Source organism: Vidua macroura, chromosome 5 (assembly GCF_024509145.1).
Source record: "Vidua macroura isolate BioBank_ID:100142 chromosome 5, ASM2450914v1, whole genome shotgun sequence".
Taxonomy (NCBI): Eukaryota; Metazoa; Chordata; class Aves; order Passeriformes; family Viduidae; genus Vidua; species Vidua macroura.
In genome coordinates, this window is record NC_071575.1 from 26,204,823 (window position 1) to 26,229,465 (window position 24,643).

Below are 24,643 nucleotides of genomic sequence, written 5' to 3' on the forward strand. Positions count from 1 at the left end.
AAAGAAAAATTTTTCACCCAAAAAGACCTTACCATGTTCCCCTCCAGGAGACCTCTAGGAATTCAGTCATGTTTTGGGGACCATAAGGTGAGGGTTGGAAACTGTTCCATGCTCATGATGTTTTTCTATTTTGCAGGTTAAGTTAGAGTCCATCTCTCCTGGACCTCAAAAGTTCATAAGCTCATTAAATAATCTGTTGGAAGTGTTTTGTTTGTTTCTTTGTTTTTGTTGCTTTGGGTTTTTTTTTTTTTTTTTTTTTTTTTTTTTTTTGTGTTTTGTTTTGTTTTGTTTTGTTTTGTTGTGGTTTTTTTGGCTCTTTGGGGTTTTTTTTTGGTTTCTTAAGAATAACACTCTTGATTGTAAGGAAATCTGGAACAAAATACCAGCCAGTCTTGATCTGGCTCAGAAATCAAAAGGCAAATGAAAGTAGCCCAAAAATATTACAGCAAAGCAAACCACAAAGAAAATACCCTTAGACAGTTTTATGGGTTTCAATTTTTTTTAAAGGGTTAGACTTCACAATACAGAATTCACATTAAATAATTTTATGCAGTATCTGTTTCAGCTATTGCAACCAGTGTCTGTAGGTTGAATAATGTGATTATTATAAGAAGCAGCATTTCTAGTATAAATGCAATTATTGAAAAAAGTTGTAGAGAGGATTTTAAAGTAGTTAAGTTTGCAGTACCCTGCTTTGTGATAGAACAATCATTTAATCCAAGATGCACCAAAAGTGATTAGGAAAATTCTCACGGAAGTCAGTCTCCAGTTCAAGATCTTAATCTCCTAATTGGACTTTGACTCCTCTCTTAGCTGAGGAAAATAATTGTAGCTTTGATCCAGATGCCTTCTTTGTAATTCATTGTTTTAGTGCTTTGAATACACACCACCCATTCCGTATTAGGTATTTTGATAAAAACCTAACAAAATCCAAGTTTATAGGATAGTACCATAAACCTGGCATCTTTCCCAAATGCCACACTCAATAGAAATTTACTGTAATTTTCTTTGTGTTGTGTGCTCTGCATTCATTGTAATGTGTGTTTAGAAGCTGAGTAATGAAATATTAGCTTAGAGCTCTTGAAAAAAATCACTAAATCGTATGCTTTTTATAGTATCTGAATGCAATTTTCTTCACATTATCAACACAGTGTCACAATTAGATTCCACATAAAAATTTCAGTTTCTCTCTCAGTGATCACTGTCTGTAAATGTTTTTAGTCATTTATACACAATAAGGAATGTAAGGCAAATGCCAGCTTTAGCAGAAATAAGTGCCTTTTGAATCTCTATTTAATAGGTGCACTGTAGATTCTAGGCTGTCAATTTCAAGACAAGGCACATTGTTATACAGAAATTCATTCCCCCACACTAATGACTTCTGAGGAGAAAAACTAGTCAAAATGGGATCATAACCTGCAGTCTGGTTCTTATTTTACAGTCAGATCACATTTCAAATGTGGGATCTACCTGTTATTCTGGTTTTGCCAGCTGCTTTTGCCTATGCTGTGGTGATAGGAGGAAGCTGAGGAACTGAGTAGCTCTGCACATCCACTCACTCTAGAGCTGTTGGCGGTGACTTGACATTATAAAAGGAAGAAGGAGACTGGAGGAATAATGTATAACTTCATTTCACTTCCCAGAAAGACACTAAAGATGACTGAGAAATTGATTTGTGAGAGTCTGGAAAAAAACACAACAAACCAGAGGGTTTGAAAAGTGCCAGAATAGAACTGCCAAGAAAAGAGGGCATTGTCCTGTACCTTTTGGCATTGAGGGCAGCAGCTGGCTGGGGTGTAAGCAGCCATGAGAGGCTTTGGGCATCTCTGCTGGAGCAAAAAGCCTCTTCTCTGTGTGTTGGTGCTCAGGAACACATAATCACAGAATATGATTATATGCAGATTTGAAGAGCTCTGGGAATCAGGGGTACAGACCCAAATCTGACTCCGACATGGTTCCCAGAAGAACATGTTTTATATTCTATCGTTATATAACTACATATTAATTATTAAACTTATATTGTTCTATTGTATACATTGATCTCATCCAAGCATGGATTTCTTGTGATCCCCCCCAAACCCCTGAACATAGTTTCTCATGATTCTTGTTATGATTAAACAATAATTATATCTAATTACTAAGCAATCATCACATCTAACAATCATATCATTTATCATATAATGATTACACAGGTGCCTTTTCACATGATCTAGCAAAGACAAGGCCTAACATTTTCCCAGGGCCCATCAAGCCCAACTTTCCTTCCAACTCCCCAAATTGCCCATGATTTTAGAAACCTTTTACTATCATGTGGAGGGACCAGGTGTTCCAGACAGAAAACTCCCCTGGTCATCCCCACAGGTGCCTTACCTACCTCAGGAGGGTCCTTGCTGACAGCTTGGCCACAGTGTGACAGCTTTACCCAGGGTGTTGGCAGCCCCTAAGTGCCCAGATCACTGGATGGGGGGTGTCAGTGGGGCAGAGCCCCCAGGCTGTAGCTGAGCTGATGGAGACTGAGAGAAGATGAAGTGGGAGGGAGTGGCCATTACAAAGCAAGGAGAGCCAGGGACTGTGGCCAGCAGGAGGACTCCAGCTACTTGCTGTTTTTGGAGTACTTCTGCTGTATATCTGAGATAAACTGTGTTCTCCCTTCTCCTCCCAGGTTTACATCTGTTCAGTAAGGAACACTGTGACACTAATTTATCTAGGCTAAATTGCTGACAAGTTGTTTGGACAAAGGATTCTTAGTGGGCAGGTCTTCCTTGTGTCACAGGAAAGTGCTTGGTAGTTTAAATAGGCATAATAATCCTTACTGTGCTCCTTTCAGCCATTTTTTATTTGTGTTCTGAGTCTCTGCATAGAGTGGAAGAGCAGTGTCCTGAATCTCGAGCCTGGGGGCAATGCTGTCCATTAAAAGACTCAGCTTACATTTGTGGAGCTGAACCAAGACTCATGTGCAACACTTGCTGAAACAACACCCTTTCAGGCTAAAATTATTTATTCAGTATAACAGTTATAATTCACATTCTTTGCTGCAGTCTGTAGGTTTTCTATATGCAGTTGGCTGTTTAGTTATTGCTGACTTTATTTTCTAAATATCCTTATACTTAATTTTTTGTAGTTTTCTTGTAAAACTCATTTTTGATTCTCTAACCCCTGCTCATTACACACAAAACATCCTGCCAACCATTTTTGTGCAGCCCTTTTCCCCGATTTCCTTGTTGAAGTGTTCTGTTTTACTCCATTTTCCTTTCAGGTTCTATATGTTCTACACAAGTGGTTTTCAACCTCCAGCTTTTTGGAGCCCAAAATTATTCCGGTGAAATTACAGTTTCCTGTTTATCACATTTAAGTCCACCTGATAATAGGCTTAAAAAATTATGTACCTTTTCAGATCCTTTAAAGGCAGTTCACAGAGGACTCACATAAGGACACAGCTGTTTGAAAGCCTCTCTTCTGAATGCTGACACTCATTAATCAGAGAAACATCATTACTTTTTATTATATGCATTATTGTTTATTAGCTGCTGTGTTTAGTTTCTCTTAACATTCTCCATAAACTAATTTTCTTAAAACCTATTACCATTTCTATTGGACTAGGATCTCATAATATCTTTTTAAATTTAATTTTCTTCCCAATGTCTCCCTTTTATCTCTAGGCTGACCATTCATTACAAAGGTGGTGTTTATATTCAGTGCTGGAGAAAGATAAAGTTTTGGCAGTCTAACAGCCACTTGTTTATTTCCAAACCAGACCCAGCACAGTTCGCATAGAGACTTCTCTCAGTGCTTTTCCCTTCTTTTCCTCTTCAGGAAATCAATGCTATTTGCATTAACAATGACAGAGTGGTCCTCATACCTTTCTTTTTCTTGTTGTTTTTTTTCCCCCTTTGGCCACTCTGGTGAGCCTGCCAAACAGTGCTAATTAGCAGTTGCTTAGATTTGGGCTCTGGTGCTCTGAGATGCTCCATACAAATGGACTCACAGGGATGTCTGTGCATGCTGCAGGTGCAGATTCAGCCTTCTGTCATACAGTACAGGCTGCTTTTTCAGCTGCATTGTCACTAAGGCATAGAACCAATCATTCATTTTGTATAGGTCATTAAATGCTTCTTAAATGATATGAAATTTAAATAATCTCTTGTGTAAGATTTGAATTGTGTCATTTTCCCTGTCCTGGAATATCTGATTGGTTAAAAAAATGTGTAATCAGTACTGGAACCTATTATCCTTGGTTTAGGAATCCATTAGTATCACATGTCAGGAATTCAAAGGAATTCAGTTTCATGCCCATGAAATTGATGCAGTCAGAAGGAAGCTTGTTTTATGAATGTATGTGGAATGACATGTAGTCGAAATTACTTGAGACTTGTTTGAAATATTCATGTGAAGGTGGTGCACAGGGCAAAATGAAGGAGAGGTGACAATGTAGAGTGATATGCCAACCTTTATTAAGACCAGGGCATGCTTTTTGAGCTTGGGGAGGCAGAAAACCTAAGAGCATTGCAGCAGGACTTAAACCAATGTGAGGTGATCACACAAGGGCAGTGGAATTATTTAAAATGCCAATATCATTGTTTTAGGGCTAGCTGCACTGAGGAGTGAGCTCCTAAAGGTACCAGAATTGTGACTGAGACCAGAGCTTTGCTGGCACCACTGTACAGTAACTTGAATCCATAGTTTATCACAGGCACTCCAGAAAGCCAGAGATCTCCATCAGAGGAGGTCCCACTGCCTCTGTTATGAGATAATCCCTAGGGAATGACCAGCTTTGTGTCATGCTGCAGCACCTCCTTCTTTAATGAAGACTTTGGCTAAAACTTCGATGCTATTTATAATGTAAGATCATCCATCTTTTCTCATCTCCACAGAGTCAGAAATGAGGCGAAACCAGAGCTCCTGGTAACAGGGAAAGGACCTTGAATATTTTCCAGATCCATCAGTGATCTTAGTAGTCCATTATAAATACAGATGGAGGATCTTGACAACAGAATGTAGGTGCTGGTTTTTAGGCCTAAGAGAGATAGAGAAGTGAAAGGTGGGATTCACTCAATTAAATATATATGTCTGAAGGCATCCACATATGTGCTGCCTAGCCCAGGTGTAGTCAGTGCAGAGAAACTGACAACTGACAACAAAACTCCCCTGACAACTGGGGACTTTTCAAAGAAGTCTTTTAAAGAAGTAGATTTTTAAAAACAAAGACAAATATCACCAAAGAATCCAGGTTTGATATTGCTTACATTCAGGAGGCAAGCCCTTGGCTTTTGAGTGAGATTGTCAATCAGATGATGTTAAGTGGAGTTACACCAAGGCTTGATTAGCTGTAGGCATCCTGTTGTTTCAGCCAGTTTCCACACTGTCCTTGACCCAAACATTCATTTTTAGCACTGGTCTCAAAGATGTTTGTTTTCTGATCCATTCCTGTGGTCAATAAACATTCCCTTGCACAGTGGCTTAGGTGCAAATTTGAGAAAGACAACTAGACTAGAACTTGTAAAAGCTCTTGAGACAACATTTTGCTTCTTTCAGTTTTAGGTTTTTTTTTTTTTTTTTCTTCTGATTTGTGGAATCTCTCATTGTCTTTTAAGAAAAGGGTGTTGAGGTTAGCTGTATAATGGGAATTACAGGTGGGAAACTGGTGTTCTCCTCTCTTTTGATACTCAGTCATCAATGAGAGCCACTCACTCTTCTCATATATTAATATTCACACTTGTTTCTTTCATATTAATATTCACACTTGCTTCTGCAGTAGAATTTATTTAAAACGTGCATTTTGGAAGCAGTTTTCAAGCTAAAAATTGACAGAACTTCCATTACTATAATTGCTTCTTCCATGAATGCTCTCTAGTCAATGAGAAGTGTTTGTGCAGGTTGGATTACAATGTATTAGTTATGTATGCATGCACATATATTTATAAAATTGATATATGCCATATACTGTATGCATATATTGTATAACTAGTGCTAGTGCTTCCATTTGCAGATCTCAAAGAACTTTGCTGAGCAGTCTAATAATTTTTACCTATTTCTTAGTCATGGGGAAGTCATGGTAGAAAGAGGATGTGGCTTGTTTAAAATGACATTATCAGGTCAGCAAGAAAGGGAATCTCTGTCTTTGATTTCCAATACAGTGCTGCATTGGTGGGCAGTGACATCCATCTTCTTACAGGTAATTTCTATTTAAAACACTTCCATTTGGAAATTCTAATTCAGTTGTCAACCTCTAAAGGAGTACGTTTAAAAATAAAAAAAGTCTGTAAAACGTGAAAAACAGGTCCTGCTGGTACTTAGAGCAAAACTTGACCAATATCAATTCAAGTCTATTTTCCAGGCCATAGTTTGAAGAAACAGTAAATTGGAGTCTAAGACTCCGAGTATTAAAAAAAAGGCTATGACATTGATCCAGGATAAACTCACTCTTCCAGTTCAAATATGTAAAATGCGCCTAATCTGGTGTGTTAACTTTTTACTGGCAGGCTTTGTAAGAGATCAGTTACTGTCTGTCTGCATCATTCCAATTTTATGCTGTACAAGTAGCATCTGTCTTTCTGCAGTCAGGATAAAGCCAGCATATAACTGACATAATCTATGCATCAGGTCCTCCGGTTAATTTGACAGAGAAACAATGGTGTGACCGCATCTCAGCTGAATCAGTTTTGTCCTGCTGTGTAATCAGTGGCACCGAGACCTTGTGCTAATGGTGATGGAAGAGCAGCCCTAGCCCAATGCCCCGACCCCGCGGCTGTTTCGCATTCAGGCTGCCTTGATCATACCCAAACCCACTCATTCACCGGGGGCGGGGAAGAGAGCAGGTAACTCTGCTTTCCCAGTTTCCCGAAATAGCAGGGGAATACTTGCTGCCGCCCCCCGGCTCCCGCAGTTTGCTGGGCTGCATCTCCCTTTCTATTGATACCCGCACCGCCACCGCTGCGGCCATGGCTGCAGCACGCTGAGCAGAACCGAGAGGCGCTGACACGGCGGCAGAGGGGCGGGAAGGGACCGGCAGGGAGGGGGCCCGGGCGGGAGCAGCCCCGCAGGCGCAGCGCCGACATCCCGGCGCGCCGGGGCCGGCTCCGCACCGCTCCGGCAGCTCCGCCGCTGCTGCCGCGCCGCTTCCCCGCCCGCCCGGCGGCAATGCCAGACCTGAGGACGCTGTCATCTTAAAGAGCGCAGGGGAGGGACCGTGTGGAGGGGAGGCGGCGGTGCCGGCGCCGCGGGAGGAGGCGGGAGCCCAGCAGCAGCATCTCCGCGGGAGCCGCCGCACGAAGGCGCGCTCCCGGCCGCCCCGGCCTCCAGCGCGCCGCCGCCTCCCGGGCAGCGGGGCTCGCCCGCCCGCTCGCCAGCCCAGGCGCCTCCGCCGCCGGGGCCGCCGCAGGGCCGGGGAAGGCGAGCGCGGCCTCGCCGCGTCCCGGGCGGCCGGCGGGGGAGGAGGGGGCCGCGGCTGCGGCGGGGCGGACCGCGCTCGGCGGCGGCTGCCGCAGGCGGCCCCGACCCCCATCCCCGTGCCCGGCGCCGCCGCCGCCCCGGGCCGGCCGTGCCGGTGCCGCCCCTCGGCCGCGCCCGCCCCCTGGCTGCCTGCTCGGCGGCGCGGCAGTGCCGGCGGGGCTATGGCTGCGGAGGAGGTGCTGCAGGGCGCAGACCACTACAAGAGCGAGATCGAGCGGCTGACCCGGGAGCTCTCCGAGACGACCCACGAGAAGATCCAGGCGGCGGAGTATGGGCTGGTGGTGCTGGAGGAGAAGCTCACGCTCAAGCAGCAGTACGATGAGCTGGAGGCGGAGTATGACGGCCTCAAGCAGGAGCTGGAGCAGCTGAAGGAGGTGAGCCAGCCGGGGCTTTTGTCTCGCCCCGCCGCCGGGGGCTGCGCGCAGGTGCGGGGCGCCCCACGCGTGTCCCTGCCCGGCTCCGCGCCAGCCCTGCAGGTGGGCGAGCGGGGACGCGATGCGCGGGCCCCGGAGCGGCTGCGGGCTCCGCTCTAGGGGTGGGGAGGAGGGGCTTCCCGGGGCCGAGGATCGGCCGGGACCGTGGAGCTTAACGACGGATTACACGAGATCGCAACCTCCTTGTGCTGAGAAATTTCCCCGGGGCCGCGCTCCGGCTGCTGCCGCCGGCAGCCTCAACTTGTGGGAACAGGCGTTTGCGGCAGGGGAGGGTCCCCCCGGTCCTACCTGCACCGCATCGCCCAAGGCTTGTTTAGGAAGAGCAAAGGAAACAGTAGGATGAGAGCTGGGCCAACGCAGTGCATAAGGAATCGGGATCTCTGTAAACAGCTGTCTGCAGTGCGTGAGGAGAGAGACAATTCCTTTTGAAGTTATTTATAGACCGGCTTTAGCCTGCCAGTGAGGGGAACCGCTGCCATTTGGGCGGGGGGGCGGGTATACAACACTCTCGAGATCACCCATCAGTGGAAATTAAACTTCTGCGTCATGCTGAAAGGGTGAAATATTTCACTGGAGGAGTGATTTGGGGTTATCTTTCAAATGTGTTTTTGTAACACTCAAAGTATGAAGTAGGTGGGTGTTACACCTTGCCTTTCAGCTCTGCTAAACATAATTGACTCCGAAAAATCATCACCCTCCCTGTGTTCATCTTTAAGTGGAGTAACTTGAAGCTGATAACAGCGTACGTACGTGGGAGCTACGGAAAGGCTGTATGTGCACACGTATGCAGCACTCACAGCTCTGCACTTCGTGCTGTTTCTATACCATCTCAGAATGTAACTGACTAGGCTTTGTAAACAGAAGGTAAAGCATCAAGCAGATATTCCCCCAAATTTAGAATGCATACTTTTGTTCTAGAAAAAACCCAAAACAAAACAAAAACTCCTGCTATGTAGAATGTGCTGAAATTCTGTTAGAACTAATGACATTTCTATTAGAAGCCATGAATGTATTCCACATGGAGGGAATCCACTTAAAAAACTTAGATTATTTATGTTTATATACATTAGAATACTAACTGATGTCCTTTTAGAAGTGTTTTTAATAAAATAAGGGTTTCATTTTACTTGCAGGTAAATGAGTTATGCTACAGACTTGGTTCAGTGTCCAGAAGAATTGAGAACATTTTATTTTCAATACAAAGAATAAAGCTGTTTTTCAGAAAAACATACTGATCTCTTTAATCTTGATCTCTGCCTCCCTGCCCCCCTGAGCCTATGGAGTAGGCTCAGGACTTTTGAAACCAGTAATCACAGAGTGAGGGATAGAGATACATAACTTGGCACTGGCATGAAGGCAGTGCTGTTTGAAATGACCTGACAGTAATAGAGGAACAGAATTAAAAGGGGAAAGTGCAATGCCATTTCTAGGGAAAAAAAGAAGAAGAAGAAGATGATGAAGAAGGAGATAAGCAAGGCTGCAGCTAGCTGTTATTTCACCATAATCATGTATAAAAGAAGACTGATGAGAAGCCAGGATGACACACGGGTGCACATGGCCACAGATAGAAGAGATAGTGCAAAGAATTGAGTAATAATGAAAATTATGAAACTAGAGGGATTAGTCAATGCAATTAATTGAAATCAAAGATGGGCACAAACTCTCTTCCTGTTTACCTCCCCTTGAAATCAGTGGGATTGCATGCCCTGCAGCCCAGAATATCTCCTGTGGGGCCATGCCTTCATGCTGTGCCAGCCACAGCATGGATACTGGGGGGGATATTCACAGAGGGAGGAACAGGAGAAATCCCTCAGCTTGCCTGAGGCCAAGCAAGAGTGGAGCTTCTCCAGTTTCCAATCCAGACCCAGGGCTCTCAATTCCAAAGCTCTCCTTGGCAGCAGGTAGGGCATTTCCATCCCCCACCTAGGCTGCAATCAATTGTTTCCTTGCTTTTAACCTTTATAGCAGAAACCACACTGATTCTTACTGCACATGCACTCTGCAGAGGAGAATTTTCTCTTAGCCCTTCCTGTTGCTGTAATCTATTCTCTACTTCTGTGTTAGCACCTCCATTATGAGAGTTCCCTCAGCACAAGTCAGACCTGTAATGGTGAGACACAAGCAAATGGTGCTTCTGACAACACCAGTGAGGCAGAGTTCAGGTAGTGCAGGCAAATTGTCCTGTGGAGTGTAGATGTGGGGCTGTAGAGTTCTGTTTGAAAGTTCTTAAGGGGGCAGAGAAATCCAAAGAAACATTTTTGGTTTAGTAAAGCACCATCCAAAATGTCTGGAGGAGGGTTTTTGTATCCTTCCTCCAGCAGGCCCTTGCAAGAACGTGCTGCCCAATGGTAGGAGATCAAATGCCAAGACTGACTGACAACAGGAATCTGTCCTTTGCTCTTACTTCACTGCATTTGCATCCTCTTTGAAGCCATTTTGGGGCATAGGAATTAGGCCTCAGGTTTGTGCTACAATAAAGAGTTTGTCCATTCCCAAGGAATAGTAGGTGCAAGAGGGTGGCCAGGATTATTTTGGGACAATTCTCCTGCAAATCTCTGAACAGATTCAGTTACTGGGGTTGACTTTTTTTGAGACAAGTCTTAATTTTTTAACAGTTTTGTGTTCTGCTGTTAGGACCTCATTGTATTTATTACTCAGTTGAAGAGCTGCCTCTCTTTAACTTTACTCAGCTGTGGTTTGGCAGACTGGGATCTGAAGTCTTCTCCCATCCTCCTTGGCAATCCAAAACTCCAGTGGACTTCAGCAGTCCTTTTCCATATAAATGTCAATACCTCAGCTATACAATAATTTCCATCATTGGAGAGTGAAATGGGAAACTAAGGCCATTATAGGATGTTGACGTAAAAGCAAATTATAATATATTACATTAAATATTAATACTTGTGTACAGGATATATGCTATCCACCCTGCAATATGTGTTTCTTCTGCTGTGTTCAGAGGTCTCTGCTTTAGCCCAAGATTTTGATGTTTTGGGCCATGAGATAAATTTATGTTGCAAACCTACTATTTTTATTTAAAACTTTTTTAAATTTTCATAGGGTTTGGATTGGGGTTTTTTTTTCAGCCTGAAAATGATGTTTCTCCAGTCCATTACATCTCAATCTAGTAGAATTTTGGATCTTTGGTGAAACACTATAGTTTTAGGGCCCCTGTTATGAATGTTACTCTAGCTGATGTGCCTCTACAGTCCATAAAAAATCAGAGACTAGGACTTGTTGCTATTAGTCATGGGGTTGAAGGTAGCTTGTTTTCATTGTCTTGTTCAGTTGGGAGTTTACTTACCATCATATTTTATGTTAAACATCTTCCAGTGGTTTTATTATATCTGGTCTTACATGTTCACATTGCATTTGCTGTGAGAATAATGTGTGGTGTTCGTTCTATTTCTTTTAATGGAAGTGTAAAATGGCTTCATATTGATCTTCTTGCCTGTTCACTGTAGCTGTCCCTGCTTTAGCATGGGGGTCCCTTCCAACCTCAGCCATTCCATGATTCGCTGATCAGCCATTGGACCCTGATGCTCCATAAAGTTTTTAAAGCAGAGAAATATCAGTCACATCTGCTCATGATTAAATAGGGATGGAAGGCTTTGGAGTCCAACTCTGCAAGAGTTAGGCCTGGGAAATCCTAGCAGAGATTTCTTTTTGGGAATCAAATCATGAACGTGGCATCTGTTCCTCTCCTTAACTCCCTCTCTGACTGACTAACTTAGACAATATCTCACTTGGCTTCTTGGCTTTTATGTATTTCATTCTATGGAGACAAACTCTTCTGCTGGGTTGCACATGGCACTGACTATCTGATTTCCAGGCAGTTTGGTGCTTGCTTTACTTAAAAGCAAATTATCCATGGTAAATGCCTGGAAACCAGGCTAGTGTAGTGGTGAGTAGCCCTGTCCTTGGCAGGTGTTTGTTTTCTTTACCTCACAGAAATGTTGTGTCATTTACTATGAAGTGCTTACTCAGTTTAGTAATAGGGCTTCCAGAAGTAATTCTTGGTCTGTGTCTGAAAGGGTTTTTTGAGTAGAGCTGAATCTCTGGCACCTTCTTTTGTGTTCTGCTCTTCCTTGCACTATTTCAGCACAGGTGACACAATCTCCATCTCTCCTCTTCTGAGGTGATGCTGCCCCTCCAGCTCCCCCACTGTTCTCCAAAACCTCTCCCCCTCCTGCTACTTGAATCACCTCTGCCTCTTCCCTCTTTGAAGTGTACTTCTCTGGATCCAAAAAGGCCGGAGGAGAGGTACACTCCTCCCAAAAAGTATCTCAAATACAGCCCTCTTAAATATGGATTCTTATACACACTTGTCTACATCACAGGATGCTTAGGAAAGTGTGAAGTGGCTCATAAATCCCACTGAGATGTTCTAAATTCTCCCCAAAGCTGAATGTGTTCCAGATATGGAGCCTGGGAGCTGTGAACTGCTGCCATCTCAGTATATCTTTACACCTCCTTCCAGTGACAGCGTCTGTGGGCTTGTGTTGGATGAGGTGAAACATTTTCAGTACCTCATCCTGATCTCACCACTTCGTGATCCTGATATCACCACTTGGTTCCTGCTCACGTTGTGTCAATCAGAAAGGCTTTGCTGCCCAGCACCCAGCTCAGGGATGAGGAGTGATTCAGGCTGGGGATTGACTGACTGACTGGAGGTCAGGTCTGTGGCAAAGGATTTGGGAATCCTTGAGGACAATAAGCTGAATGTTGGACAGTGGTGTGTCCTGACACTGAGAATTCTAATGGCATCCTGGACCTTCAGTAGCAGAAGCAGAGCTGGTAAATTGAGAGAAATGGTTTTCACTTTCAAAGTGGCAGTTGTTAAACCACATCTAGAAAACAGCATCCAGTTTGAGTTTCTTCAGCCTGGAAAAGAGAGGGCTGTGAGGGACCCAGCATCAGCCTGTCCATACACACAAAGTGCATTGAGGTATCAGAGCCAGGCTTTTTGCAGAAGTGCCCTCTACCTCTAGTTGGAGGCCTGTCACTAGTGGTGTCCCCCAAGGGTTAGAACTGGGCCCAGTATTGTTTAACTTATTCATCAGCGACTCAGATGAAGGGGCAGATGCTCCTCAGCAAGTTCACTGCCGACACAAAGCTGGGAGGAGTGGCTGATATCCCAGAGGGGTGTGAGCCTTTCAGAAGGACCTCGACAGAGATGGGAAACATGGGCACAGAAGAACCTTCAGATCTTCAGAAAAGGCAAGTGAAGGATCATGTACTTGGGGAGGGATAACCCCATGCACCTGGCTGGGTGTTGACTGCTGGGAAGCAGCTCTGTAGAGAAGGACCTGGGGGTCCTGCTGGACAACAAGCCATCCATGAGCCAGAAAAGTGTCCTTGTGGCAAAGAAGGCCAGTGGTGTCCTGGGATGCACTGGGAAGAGCACTGCCAACAGTTTGAGGGATGGGATCCTGCCCCTCTGCTCAGCCCCAGTGAAGCACATCTGGAGTGCGGTGTCCAGTTCTGCACTCCTCAGAAGAATACAGACACGGAGCTTCTAAAGCAGGTCCAGCAGAGGGTGATAAAGATGAAGGACCAGGAGCATCTCTCTTACAAGGGCAGGCTGAGGGAGCTGGGTCTGTTCAGCCTTTAGAAGAGACAGAGAAGAACTTATCAGTGTCAATAATATCTAAAGGGAGGGTGTCAAGAGGATGAACCAGGTTCTTCCTGATGGTTCTTGAATCACCTCTGCATCTTCCATCTTTGAAGTGTACATTTGGTGAGACTTCTCTGGATCCAAAAAGGCTGGATAGTATCCCAAATACAGCCCTCTTAAATGTGGATTCTTACACGCACCTGTCTACAGGTAGTAGAGGCAATGGGCAGAATTGTTGCACAGCAAGTTCCACCTTAACTTGAGGGAGAACTTACTGTGCAGGTGACCGAGCACTGGAAGAGATTGCCCAGAATGATTGTGGAATCTCCTTCCCTGGAGGAAGGGAGGCTGGACTAGCTGACCTCCAGTGGTCCCTTCCAACTGAAGCCGTTCTGTGATTCTGTGAAGGGTGGGAAGACAAGACATAACTGACATAAATTGAAACTACAGAGGTTCAGACTGAATTTAAGGTAGATCTGTTTCCCCATGAGCATGGGCAGTCCCACAGGCTGCCCAGAGAGGTCATGCAGTCTCTTTCCATGGAACTTTTCAGCCCCAGCTGGTTACAGCCCTGAGGAACCTGGTCTGAGTGCAGAGCTGGTCCTGCTGTGAGAGGAGGTTGCACTAGGGAAGAAAGGGGGCAGACAGCAAGGGGCCTTGAGCTGTGCAAAGTCTCTTAAGGTGCCCACTGTGCACAGTTAAATTCAAGGGGCATGTTGCTGTGAATTACCCTATACGCAGTCACGTCCTGCCTGGAAACAGTGACTGTCAGCAGGCCCACAGCCTCTGACTTCGTGCTTGAATTTCATTTTCTCTTGCTTGTTATTAAGTCTGCAGTGACCTGGGGTTACTAAGGGTGGAGTTTGATGTGCTCATCTCTCAGCAAGACAATCCTACATCTCCCTCTGTCATTCCTGCCCCTGTTCTGGCTCTCAGCTGTGCAACTGTTCATACTGTCACAGCAGGGTAGGAAACTAGCCTCAGTTAAAAATAATTGAGGATGGGTTGTTGCTGTCTGTAACCCAGATTGGTTTCTTCATCTGATTCACAATACCTCCCAGTAAACTGTTTTACCTTTGCCTAAAAGTCAGCACCAGGAAAGGAATGCATGCAGAGGGAAGAGGGGCACGGGATGAGCTGCTAAAATGGGTACTGATGTTAGGAGAGAGGCTTATCAAGTTACATCAGGATTGCTTCCTCCAAGAGGAAATGAATCCTGTGCATTAGCCTACAGAAAACATAAGCAGCTGGAATCATGTTAGGGGAAATTAGGACTATTGTTGGAGCTTTGGCAGCATGCAAAGAAAAATGTAGATGAAGCTTTTGGGTTTTTTTTCAGGAACCTGTATTCCCAGTTGCTCTCAGTAATTGTGTTGTATCCTTAGCAGGCAATATTAGTCCTCCTGTAATAGCCAGCCCTTTAGCAGGCATGGTCAGCTTTCAACACTGGGGGCTCACATATTCACAAAATAAATCTTAAGACACTTCAGTTTGTTTTTTCCCAATAGTTTTTTTTTTTATTTTATTCTTTCATCAAATAAATCTCTCTCTAATCTGAGCGATTCTGATTGAATCAATCATCTGGGTTGAACTCCTCAGAGATAAATGAAAGTTACAGCTGGATTTTATGTCACGGAAAAGTAAATTTTCCATAGATTTTCTAGGAGATACTGGGTTAGTGCCAACTCTAATTTGACTGATTGAGGTGTTAATGGGTGAACCACACATTATCATTATCAACTACTTCCTGTGTAAGGCTTACAAATGTAAAATTGGGGGTCACAGGAGAGATTTTAATCTGAAGGTCCACATCTGTTTGGAATTAGGCCTTTTTATAGTGGATTAGAAAAGAAATAATTTGCTACCATCTTTTGACCTTCCTTTAGGTGAAATACTTTTTCCTTCCCTTCTGTGCTGCCTAGTGGATTTTCTTTCTCAGGGTGTGTGTGTGTGCACAACAGCATTCAGGGCGAACACCTGTCTTTATTGAAAGTGCAAGAGGGGCAAAACAATGCTGGAGAAAATAAGATTTGGCATAAAACAGTAATTTGTGAGCATTCATCATGGTAAAATGAGGAGCATCTTCAAAATCAAATAGAGTGAATTTGCACCTGGGCAACTTTTATATACCTTATGCAATTGGCAGTTGGAGGAAAGTACATGCAAAATAATTTTCTGGATGTATTGAGGGCTTCTAGAAGAAGAGCTTTCTTCTTGAGATTGAATGTGGTTTTTCTTCAGTACCTCATTCTCTCCTATATTTCTGTATCAGGGATTTTTCCCTATGGACAATGAGAGTAAAATCCGAATCTCCCCTTGCTCCTGCTTCCCTTTTGCCTCTGTTATAGATTTCCCTTCCCTCTTTGCTGATACCTGAGGGGATAATGTTTAATTCAGTACAATTCTGTACTGTACTTTTTTTTTTTTTTTGGGGGAGGGATGATTTTAAATTATAATGGCAGAGACTGAAAAGCATGCATTCATTTCTGCTGAACTGTCTTACATTCATTTCATGACTTTCATAGCCTTCTTTCCTCATTTCCTTGAGAAATCAAAAACACTCATTTTATGTGGGAGGAGAGAGAGTATTTTCCTAATTTAGAGGAATTGGTATAGTGTGTAGAGACATGAATGTGCCCTTTGTCCCTCTATCACTTGCATCTCTCACAGCAGATAATTATGAGGAGAAACCAGCAGTTTTTTGTACTATACTGTGAATGTAGTCTGTGAGTACAGACCAGCTACAGATGGAAGTAGCTGGGACTAGTCAGAAGGTGAAAAATGTGCCTGAGCAAGGGCAGGTGCCTAAAGCTGAAGTCGGCAGGTAGAAATTAAGCTAGGTTGCAGATTAGTGTTTTGTTGGAGTTTCTACTTCTCTGCAGAGGGTAGTATTAAAAATATTTTGAGATTATAATATTTATGCTTCTGAATTTCTTTTACCATCAAAGTTTAATTAATTTGGTAGTTAAAAGAAGGAGCAGGCCACTGTCCTAAATCTATGGTTTTGGGGCAGACCTATGAGACACCAAAAGGCTTTCACTAAGACTGAAATGCATCCAGTCCCATTTTCTTCATCTCTCATGGGGTTCCTCCCTCTCTCTCTGCAGCCTGGTTCTCATTCTTGTACAGTGCTTGTCTCCTGCTCATGATGGTTTATGTACTTTTACATTTTTTTCAATCTTCGCCCTATATCTTACTTACTTGCTGGTCTCCAAGATATGGAACTGAGTTTTTTTATATTAAAGAACCTTTTTGTCATTGTGTGAAATTAAGAAATCTGGCCATTTTTGGCAGATTAGACCTTCCATACTATGCTCAGATATAGTAAGGACATGAGGGGTTCCTAGAAATACTTTGAAATGTTGGTTTAGCACGGACTGAAAATGAAACAACCAAGGATTTGTCCCCTCTGCTTTGTAGCAGCCTCGCCATTAAAATCATCCTTGGAAAGATCACTTTTAGGGCAGCTTTAAAATCGGGTTGGCTGTGTGGATGTGAAGGAAGAAGACACTTTTCCATAAGGCTTTAGGAAACTCAACCCTCTTTTTAAAAAAAAAAAAATATTGTATGGTTCCTGGAATTATTTGTTTAAGCCCAGACAAGACAACTGATGCTCAGTGAGGTTAGATAATGCACTCAGACCTTTTGATCAGCACTGGGAATGGGACCCATTATCCACATGTTGCTGCCATACCTTCTCCACATCCTTGCTCCCCTGAATCACCCCTAAGTTACCTCTACATTGTCTTCAACCCATCTACACAGCCAGTAGTCCTCTAGCAGTGATGGAAACACTGTGCTGAGCCAAGAAGCATGAAAGACATCCTCAGTGAGCAGAGTTGGTCACCTTTCACTTCAGTCAATCACCTCTGGGGACATTCCAGCTAAATTATATAAACTTCACTTCCTGGTGGTTTGGGGTTTTTTTGGTCTGTATTTGTTTGTTTTTAATTCTGTGATCTCTCAGAGCTCACAGGTAACACACAGGTAGCAGGGGCAGTGCTGTGCATTTGATTTGTACTCTGGGAAGTCTGTCAGCACCAAACAGGCTTTCCTTGGATGCCTTAGTCACTGGATGGATTTAAATGTCAGTGTGCTGAGAATGAGCTACACAGTGCTGTTTGTCATCACTGGCTAATAACTAATTCCCACGGAGGGAAGCTGGAAGCTGCTAATAGCTGCAGTTCTAACTTCTGTTTTGGATATCTAGAGGGGGAAAGCCAGCTCCTAGTAGTTGTAAAGCTCAGATAGGAAGACAAAAGCAGAATTTTAATGATGAAGATAGGAATTTGGGTATGGCAAAGGGAACAGGTGGCTTGGTGAAATAATTAATTTATAAAAGCTTGGCTGTTGGCCAAAAATGAACACAGCTTGATTTGGATTTTGTCTTCTCAAATGTGAGTGGAGTATTGTCTACTCACACCCACAAGGCAAGGTGCAGGATGCCAAACTGCACTGAATCCTGGCCCTGTCCAGAAAGGTAGAACTCTCAATCTTTTGGCATTTGGGTGTTAAGAGAACTGGAGCATTTAGTCTGGAGGCAGATGGAGAGTTCACAATTGGGTTAAAGAGTCTGTGTAATCATTGCCTCTGGTTCTCAATTTAATGGCTAAGCCAAGATACTTAAAAACTGTATTGTCCAACTTGAATCTGTGATTCTTTTTATTAAATATGGGCTCTCAGTAGCTTGTAGTTCCTATAATAAATAGTATTAATAAATTTAATACTATTAAATTTATTTTAAATAATAAATTAAAAATAAATTTATGTGGGGCTTTTTTTTTTTAGGTGAATAGGAAAAGTTTTGATCATACCCTGAATACCTCATAGAGTTTTTACAAAGCATTAAAAATTTGCTTGGTTCTGGATAATTCCAGGTGACTGCACAGCAATGACAAACATGCAGAGCTCACCTAAGTTTAGTTGAAGGGATTGTCCTTTCTTTGGTAACTGCTTGCAATTCCCACCTACAAACAGTTAGGAAAGGTTGGATTTAAGCATCCCATGTGAATAATGCTATCTCTAACAATGTATTCTCTATTCAGGGCTGTGCCTAAGGGTCATTTACAGCAGGTATGACTCAAAGACCAATGCTGAAGTCCTGCCTCCATGGGTAAGTCAAAGATAACAGGGGGCAATGATTTGTTGTTGAATCTCTGCCTACCACCTGCTGGCAAACAGCAGTGTCATCAAGATGCAAGTGATAAAATGTGTTACAAACTGAGAATTCAATTTGTTTCCCAGCAAAGTGGGGAAGAACTGACATAATCATTATTATTGTATCTCAAGCATGTGATCTTGTTCTTGCAGTTTAATGAGTTGTCATAACTCTGCTGTGCTTCTGTGACTGTTCATGTGCATGCACTTGACCAGCCCCAAATGTGTAAGAACAAGGTGAAAAAAACCCCACAGCCAAACACAGAACACAGCAGAAATCTGAAGGAAAGAGTTTTCAGCTGACATGGATCTTCCATCTGCAGTAAGCTAAAAATGTGCACTAGATCAATTACTAATCCATAAAATCTTGGTCATAAATCTGGGTCCTTGGTGACAAATTTTAAAGTAAATTGTAAGGATATGGTACCAAGGACTCCTCTGTGAAATAAAGTGTATGATATATAACTTTAGAGAAGAGAAACAGAATTTAGATGGAATATAATTGTCTGTGTATACCAATTAGGGAGATGGAGGCTTGTGGCATTGTTAGGAGTATATTACTTTGGGCATTAGGTAATTCCATTTCTTGGGCATTAGGTAAGCCTTTAATTTCTCTGCCAAATAAGGGCTGATGGTTGCCATCTGATAATAACAAAACTTTCACTTAAGATGCTGTAAGCTCAGCTATGTAAAAATAGTAGCAAATCTGGAACAACACAGTTTTTTCCAAATGTGCTGAATTTAATTTTACAGTGATGATAGATGCTTTCTATTCACAAAATAAAATCCATATTAAAGTAACAGAACTGATTTACCAAATTTAGATCAGATTTGGAAATTTGTCTCTGAAGTCTGTATTTCATTTGTATTGGAAAATACTGGGTTTGCTTTATTAAGCAGGCTGAGCAACTTTACATTGAAACCTATAGGACTTCTTTTTGCCCACATACTTTGAAATTACAGATCACATACCTGGGTGATTGATGTAATACATACATAGGCTCCTGGCTTTAAATACTTTTGCTGTAGTTAGTTAATACTGCATCATGATTTGTAATTTAAAGTATTTTCTGTCTAATTGCTTGTGGAGAGATATTTGTTCAAGAAAAGAAAATGCAGTGATACCTCGATTATAGTTTTAGCACTTGTATTTGAAAAGTACTTTACTCACTGTTCCCTGGGCTGATGTTTGAGACACTCAGAGCCATTTAATGGTTGTTGAATTTGCTTTTGTAGCAGCTTAGACTGATGGGAAGACACTTAAAATGAGCCATTTTTTGGGTATAAATAACCATTTCCCTGGGTATAACAGGCAGAGTTGCAGGTGGAGACCATGCTGTGCTCACTTTTTATTCTATAAAGGTCTCTCAGTTGCAAGATGTCTTGAAATGTGGGCCTTGGTTTCTTAACCAGCTTGAGGTAGGCACCCCCAGCTGATGCTGGGCTGGGTACTGAGAGCTGCTGCTTTGTTGCCATTACTCAAGGATGTGCTTGTTAAACATTCCAGTCTGAAGAAGTGGGTTTGGGAAGGGGGATCCTGCATTCTTCCCCAAAACCCAGCAGCAGATATTCTTCTCCTGCCATCAGTTATTTTTGTAGCAGAAAGTAATCTACCCCTTGAAAAGGTGTCCAAAATCTGATAAGCAGTACTTTTAAGAGCCTGCAGTCCTATGGTTTGTGCTGTCTACGGAGGAAGGAATTGCAGCTTTGCAAGTGACAGTGTAATGAATAGTCAAGCACTTACCAGAGCACTGGCACTGGATGGATGCAGGGAAAAGCCAGAGGGAGTGAGTCAGCATGACCTTGGCTGCTGCCAGAGGGATGAGTATCACATCCAGCCCTCCAGGGACACTGACATTGGTTGGGGCCTTTAGTGGAAAGAGACTCTGGTTATAGTAAAAATGTGGTGAGCCCCGGATGCGGGAAGAAATGATGATGTCTGGCTCCAGATCAGAAGGCTGAAGGATCTGCTTTATTAAAACTATACTATGTTACATTCATATACTATTTAAAGAGATACTGTACTATTCTACATACTTACTTCTTACCTAACTAACAAACTCGTGACTCTCTGCTGAGAGTCTGACACACATCTGGATCCGATTGTTCATTGAACCCAAACAACCTTCAGCAGAATCCAATCAAGCAATCACTTCAGGTAAACAATCTCCATACCACATTCCACATGGGGAAAACAAAGGAGCAGAGATAAAGATTGTTTTCTCTTCTTCTCTCTGTGCTTCTCCTGAGAGACAGAATTATGTCTCTCTGTCCAGAGAATGTGAATGTCATGTCTGGTGAAATAAAATCCGCTGCAATAATTAACCACTACTCATGCGTGTCTGAAAAGCGTCACTCGCACACAGAGTAGTGTGCAAAAAAAATCAACTTAAGCCAGTTGTAGTTATTCAAAGGTAGTTTTGTTAGTAAGGAGGTCTAGTTCTTTTTTACCCTGTGACAGCACAGGCTGCACTCCAGGAAAGCAGAAACAGCCTGAAAATTCGGAGTGCTGTTGGTTCTGTGAGCTGCAGTTTGGCACACTGAGTCCCAGCAGGGTGGGATAAATTGTTATTTATTGCATGAAGGTAACATCTGGGCATTCTGCAGTGAGGCACAATGAGTTGCAGGTGTATAAATAGAAGAATAGAGATTTTACTGTGGAAGTAGGACTTTGTCAGGGATTTGGTATTAAGCTATAGTAATGGGAATTTACAGATAAGTAATAGAGGTCCAGAAGCTGTGGTGGGGTAGGTTGTTCAGCCATAATTTCAAAGGAAATCTGTGAATAAATCACAAGGAAAACATGGAGTTTTCTCAGATTCAGTCCAATCATTTATCTTCCAAATCCTTCCATTTAAAAAAGCTGGTCAACCAGAAAGCAAAAGCAATTAGCTGCCTTGTGCTCACTGACCAGGGTATACACTGGCAGTGTCTCCCACTGGTGCCAGGGTGACTAGTAAGGCCATTTAGGAATGGTGTTGGGTAGTTTTGTTACTTTATCACAATCAAAACTAAAGGAAAAACGAGGATTAAAAAAACTCAGATAAAACTCTTCAGTTTCTCAGTTCATTATTTGGCAGTGTTTCAGTGGCAAAAGCCCTTGTCCTTAGATCACCAGCACCTCATCAGAGCACCCTGTCCCCTGTGGGCTGTACCATTCCTTTGTGGTCCCCCTCCCACATACTCTGCTGATCCAGAGCACGTGTAAAGTGCTGCTGTCTGCTCCTGGCTGCTGTCCCACAATTTGTTACAGTCTTCCTACTCCTTCCCACTTACCTCTTCCAGAACCACAACTCTTCTCTGCTGGGACATCAGCATTTACTAATCCCAGCAGCTGGTTGAAACTCTTAATTTTTCCTGTGCTCTTTCCATACACCTAGTTGTTCAATGCTGGTGGGAGAAACCGAGTTCCAGCCACCTCTCCCTGCAAGGAATGCATCTCGCCTCTCCTTGCCTGCTGTCTGTGGTAGCCTCACCCCACAAAGTATCCCTTGTGCCTATGGCTGCATGGGGAAAAGTTAAGTGACAGGCTTTACTGTAGTGAAATCCAGGATGTGGGATGACCTTTACAATGGGAATACATGGGAAAATCTTCATTTAAATCTGTGAGGTGTGACTTTTGCAGTTCTTTGGGAATTCAGGCTGGCTAAAATCTCCTGGGGTGTATTGAGCACTAGATGAGGCTTCTTGCAGAGCTGGCAGTGGCTGACGTGGAGCTTGGAGCAGGAGTTTGCAGAGGGTGAGGTCCTTGGGGCAAGGCCTGCCCTTGCCCTCCTGTTTGTACTGAATGAACACAGTGAGCCTCTATTCTTGGCTGGGACAATTAGGTTCTATGGCAATATGAGTAATTAATAATAAAATGGGGCCTCTTCTGTGCATGGGCTGTTAGAAATAATTTCTTTCTGCCAGTTGCTTCTCTAGAATGTGGTTTTGAACTTTGAGACCTGAAAGAGATAGTCGAAACACAAGCAGCTGTCACAAACCTTTAGCTCTGTTTGTGTAGGCAGTGGTGGAAAATCACAAAACTAAATTGTTGGATGGTTCACTGGTTTGTGCGTCTTTTGTTGTATCATCAAGCTCTTATGCAATGGACCCCTGTTTGATTAAAGACTCTTCTCACAAAAAGTGGGTTTCAACTGTCCAGATTGTTAATAAGGTGAAAAGAAGCAAAGCAAACAACTGATCTCCTGGTTGCTCTTCACCCAGTTCATGTATGACACAGACAGAATCAGCTGTGCTGTGCTGGATCAGGGTGATCCAGCTGCTGCAGCTGCAAGAGGCAGGCTCTTGTTTCCAGGTGTGGTGGATCTGAACCCTGCCTTCACCCATGTGCCATCTGGGGCCGAGAGGTGGGGGGGGTGAAGCGTTTGGTTGCCTTGTCACATTACAGTCCTTCAACAGCTGTTCCTCATCCCCTGGCAGCAGGGGTGACACCGATCCTCCTGTCCACATGGCTCATCCAGGGCTGAAGGCTCCTCCTGTTCATTTTCTTTCCCAGATATCAAGGAAGCTGAACTGTAGAGGCCTTCAGAGGCTTCTTTCACAGTTTTCTTTTTATTCTTTGCCAGACTTCTGCCAAAAAGATGGTGATGACTCTGAAATTTAAACTTAGGTATCCAAGGCTACGTTATTCCTCCAAATTTTTTACTATGACTAAAAAGAAACTTCTTCCTTCAAAGCTGACATTTTCAGGAAGCTGACAGCTGGTGCCATGATGGTGAAGATGACTGACTGAGAATCTCAGAATGTCAATCATGATTCAGGGGTTTAGAGTACTGGGCTTCCACTAAGTAATGCAAGAATGCATTGTATCTGTGGTAGGTTGTATCTAATGAGGAGGATATTCATCCCTGAATTGTTTTTTTAAATTAATGTTCTATTTCTACTCTGGTAACCATAGTAATTACACTGGAATTTTGTGTTTTAACATATTCATGCCCAAAATCTCTTCTGGTGGTCAGTGTATAAAAAGGTCATGTTGTGGCCTGCAGCCAAAAGCACTGGTGCTAACACAGAATGTGATTTTTATCTGTTCTCACTAGGTATGCAGAGACAATTACTGTGAATATTTTTTCAGATTGTTTTTTCAATAAGTATATTGGTCTCTGTGACAGCAGTGTGAATTATGATCTGAATTCTCTGCTGCAGCACCTCTCCTGAAATCAACAGAATTATGCTGGCAAAGAACTTGGTTCTTCATAGTGTCAAGTCACACAGCTCTGACAGTGACTTCATTATGGCATTCCCAGAACTATAAGGTGTTTTGATGGGAGGACTTGGCAGCAGACTGGAAGCACTGGTGACTCAGTGCACAGTGCTCTGCCTTCTGAGTCAAAAATGACCTGGTGTCCTGGCAGTGTAGTTTGTAGTTTGGTTTTCTTGTTGTTTTTATGAGATGTAAACCCCTCTGTTTTAATGAAATTATTGCATTTTACCTTTTGAAAAGGAAAATGAATATTCTTGTTGCTTGTTTTGGTGGGGGAGGAAATTTAATATCAAGATAGCTACTGTTGGCTATCTGTTTTTACAGAGTTGGTAGGAGCGATTAATCACCTTTGCAATCCATATCCTTTAGTCAAATTTGGTCATAATTTGCCATCAAGATGTTTCAAGTTACTCCATAGGAACCAGGGTAAGAATTGCTCTTTGTTTGCACTGGATAGTTAGGCCTAAATTTGTGTTTCTGAACTTGGCTCACCTTCCATGCTGAAATGCAGATGACCTCCACAAGTCCTTTCCTCTTCAACTGTGGTGTGAGTCTGAGTAAAGGAGTTCTTAAAAGTGGCTTCAAAACTCACTGTGTACATGTGAAATCTATGGAGGATCTTTGCTTCTCTGTTTGAATTGAAGGTGAATTAAAGGAATGTAGAACAAGAGGTCAGATTTATAAAAGGAGCATCTCACCAGACAAGGCTGCACGCTGGTTTGTCCCTAGCAGAGTTAACTTTTAATACCTGTGGAAGACTTCCTGAACTAGCTGGAACTG

At 43.1% G+C, this 24,643-nt stretch overlaps 1 protein-coding gene across 6 annotated transcripts in view; it reads left to right on the forward strand.

The window, feature by feature from the left end:
• The first annotated feature begins 7,572 nt into the window (after window positions 1-7,572).
• The window catches only part of BICD1 (BICD cargo adaptor 1), a 158,057-nt gene continuing 140,986 nt past the window's right edge, over window positions 7,573-24,643 (forward strand). For all 6 annotated transcript variants that reach the window (XM_053978425.1, XM_053978427.1, XM_053978426.1 and 3 more), the window contains exon 1: window positions 7,573-7,823. In XM_053978425.1, the coding sequence (XP_053834400.1) occupies window positions 7,611-7,823 (213 nt within the window). In that variant the 5' untranslated portion in view covers window positions 7,573-7,610. The remainder of the gene's footprint in view (window positions 7,824-24,643) is intronic.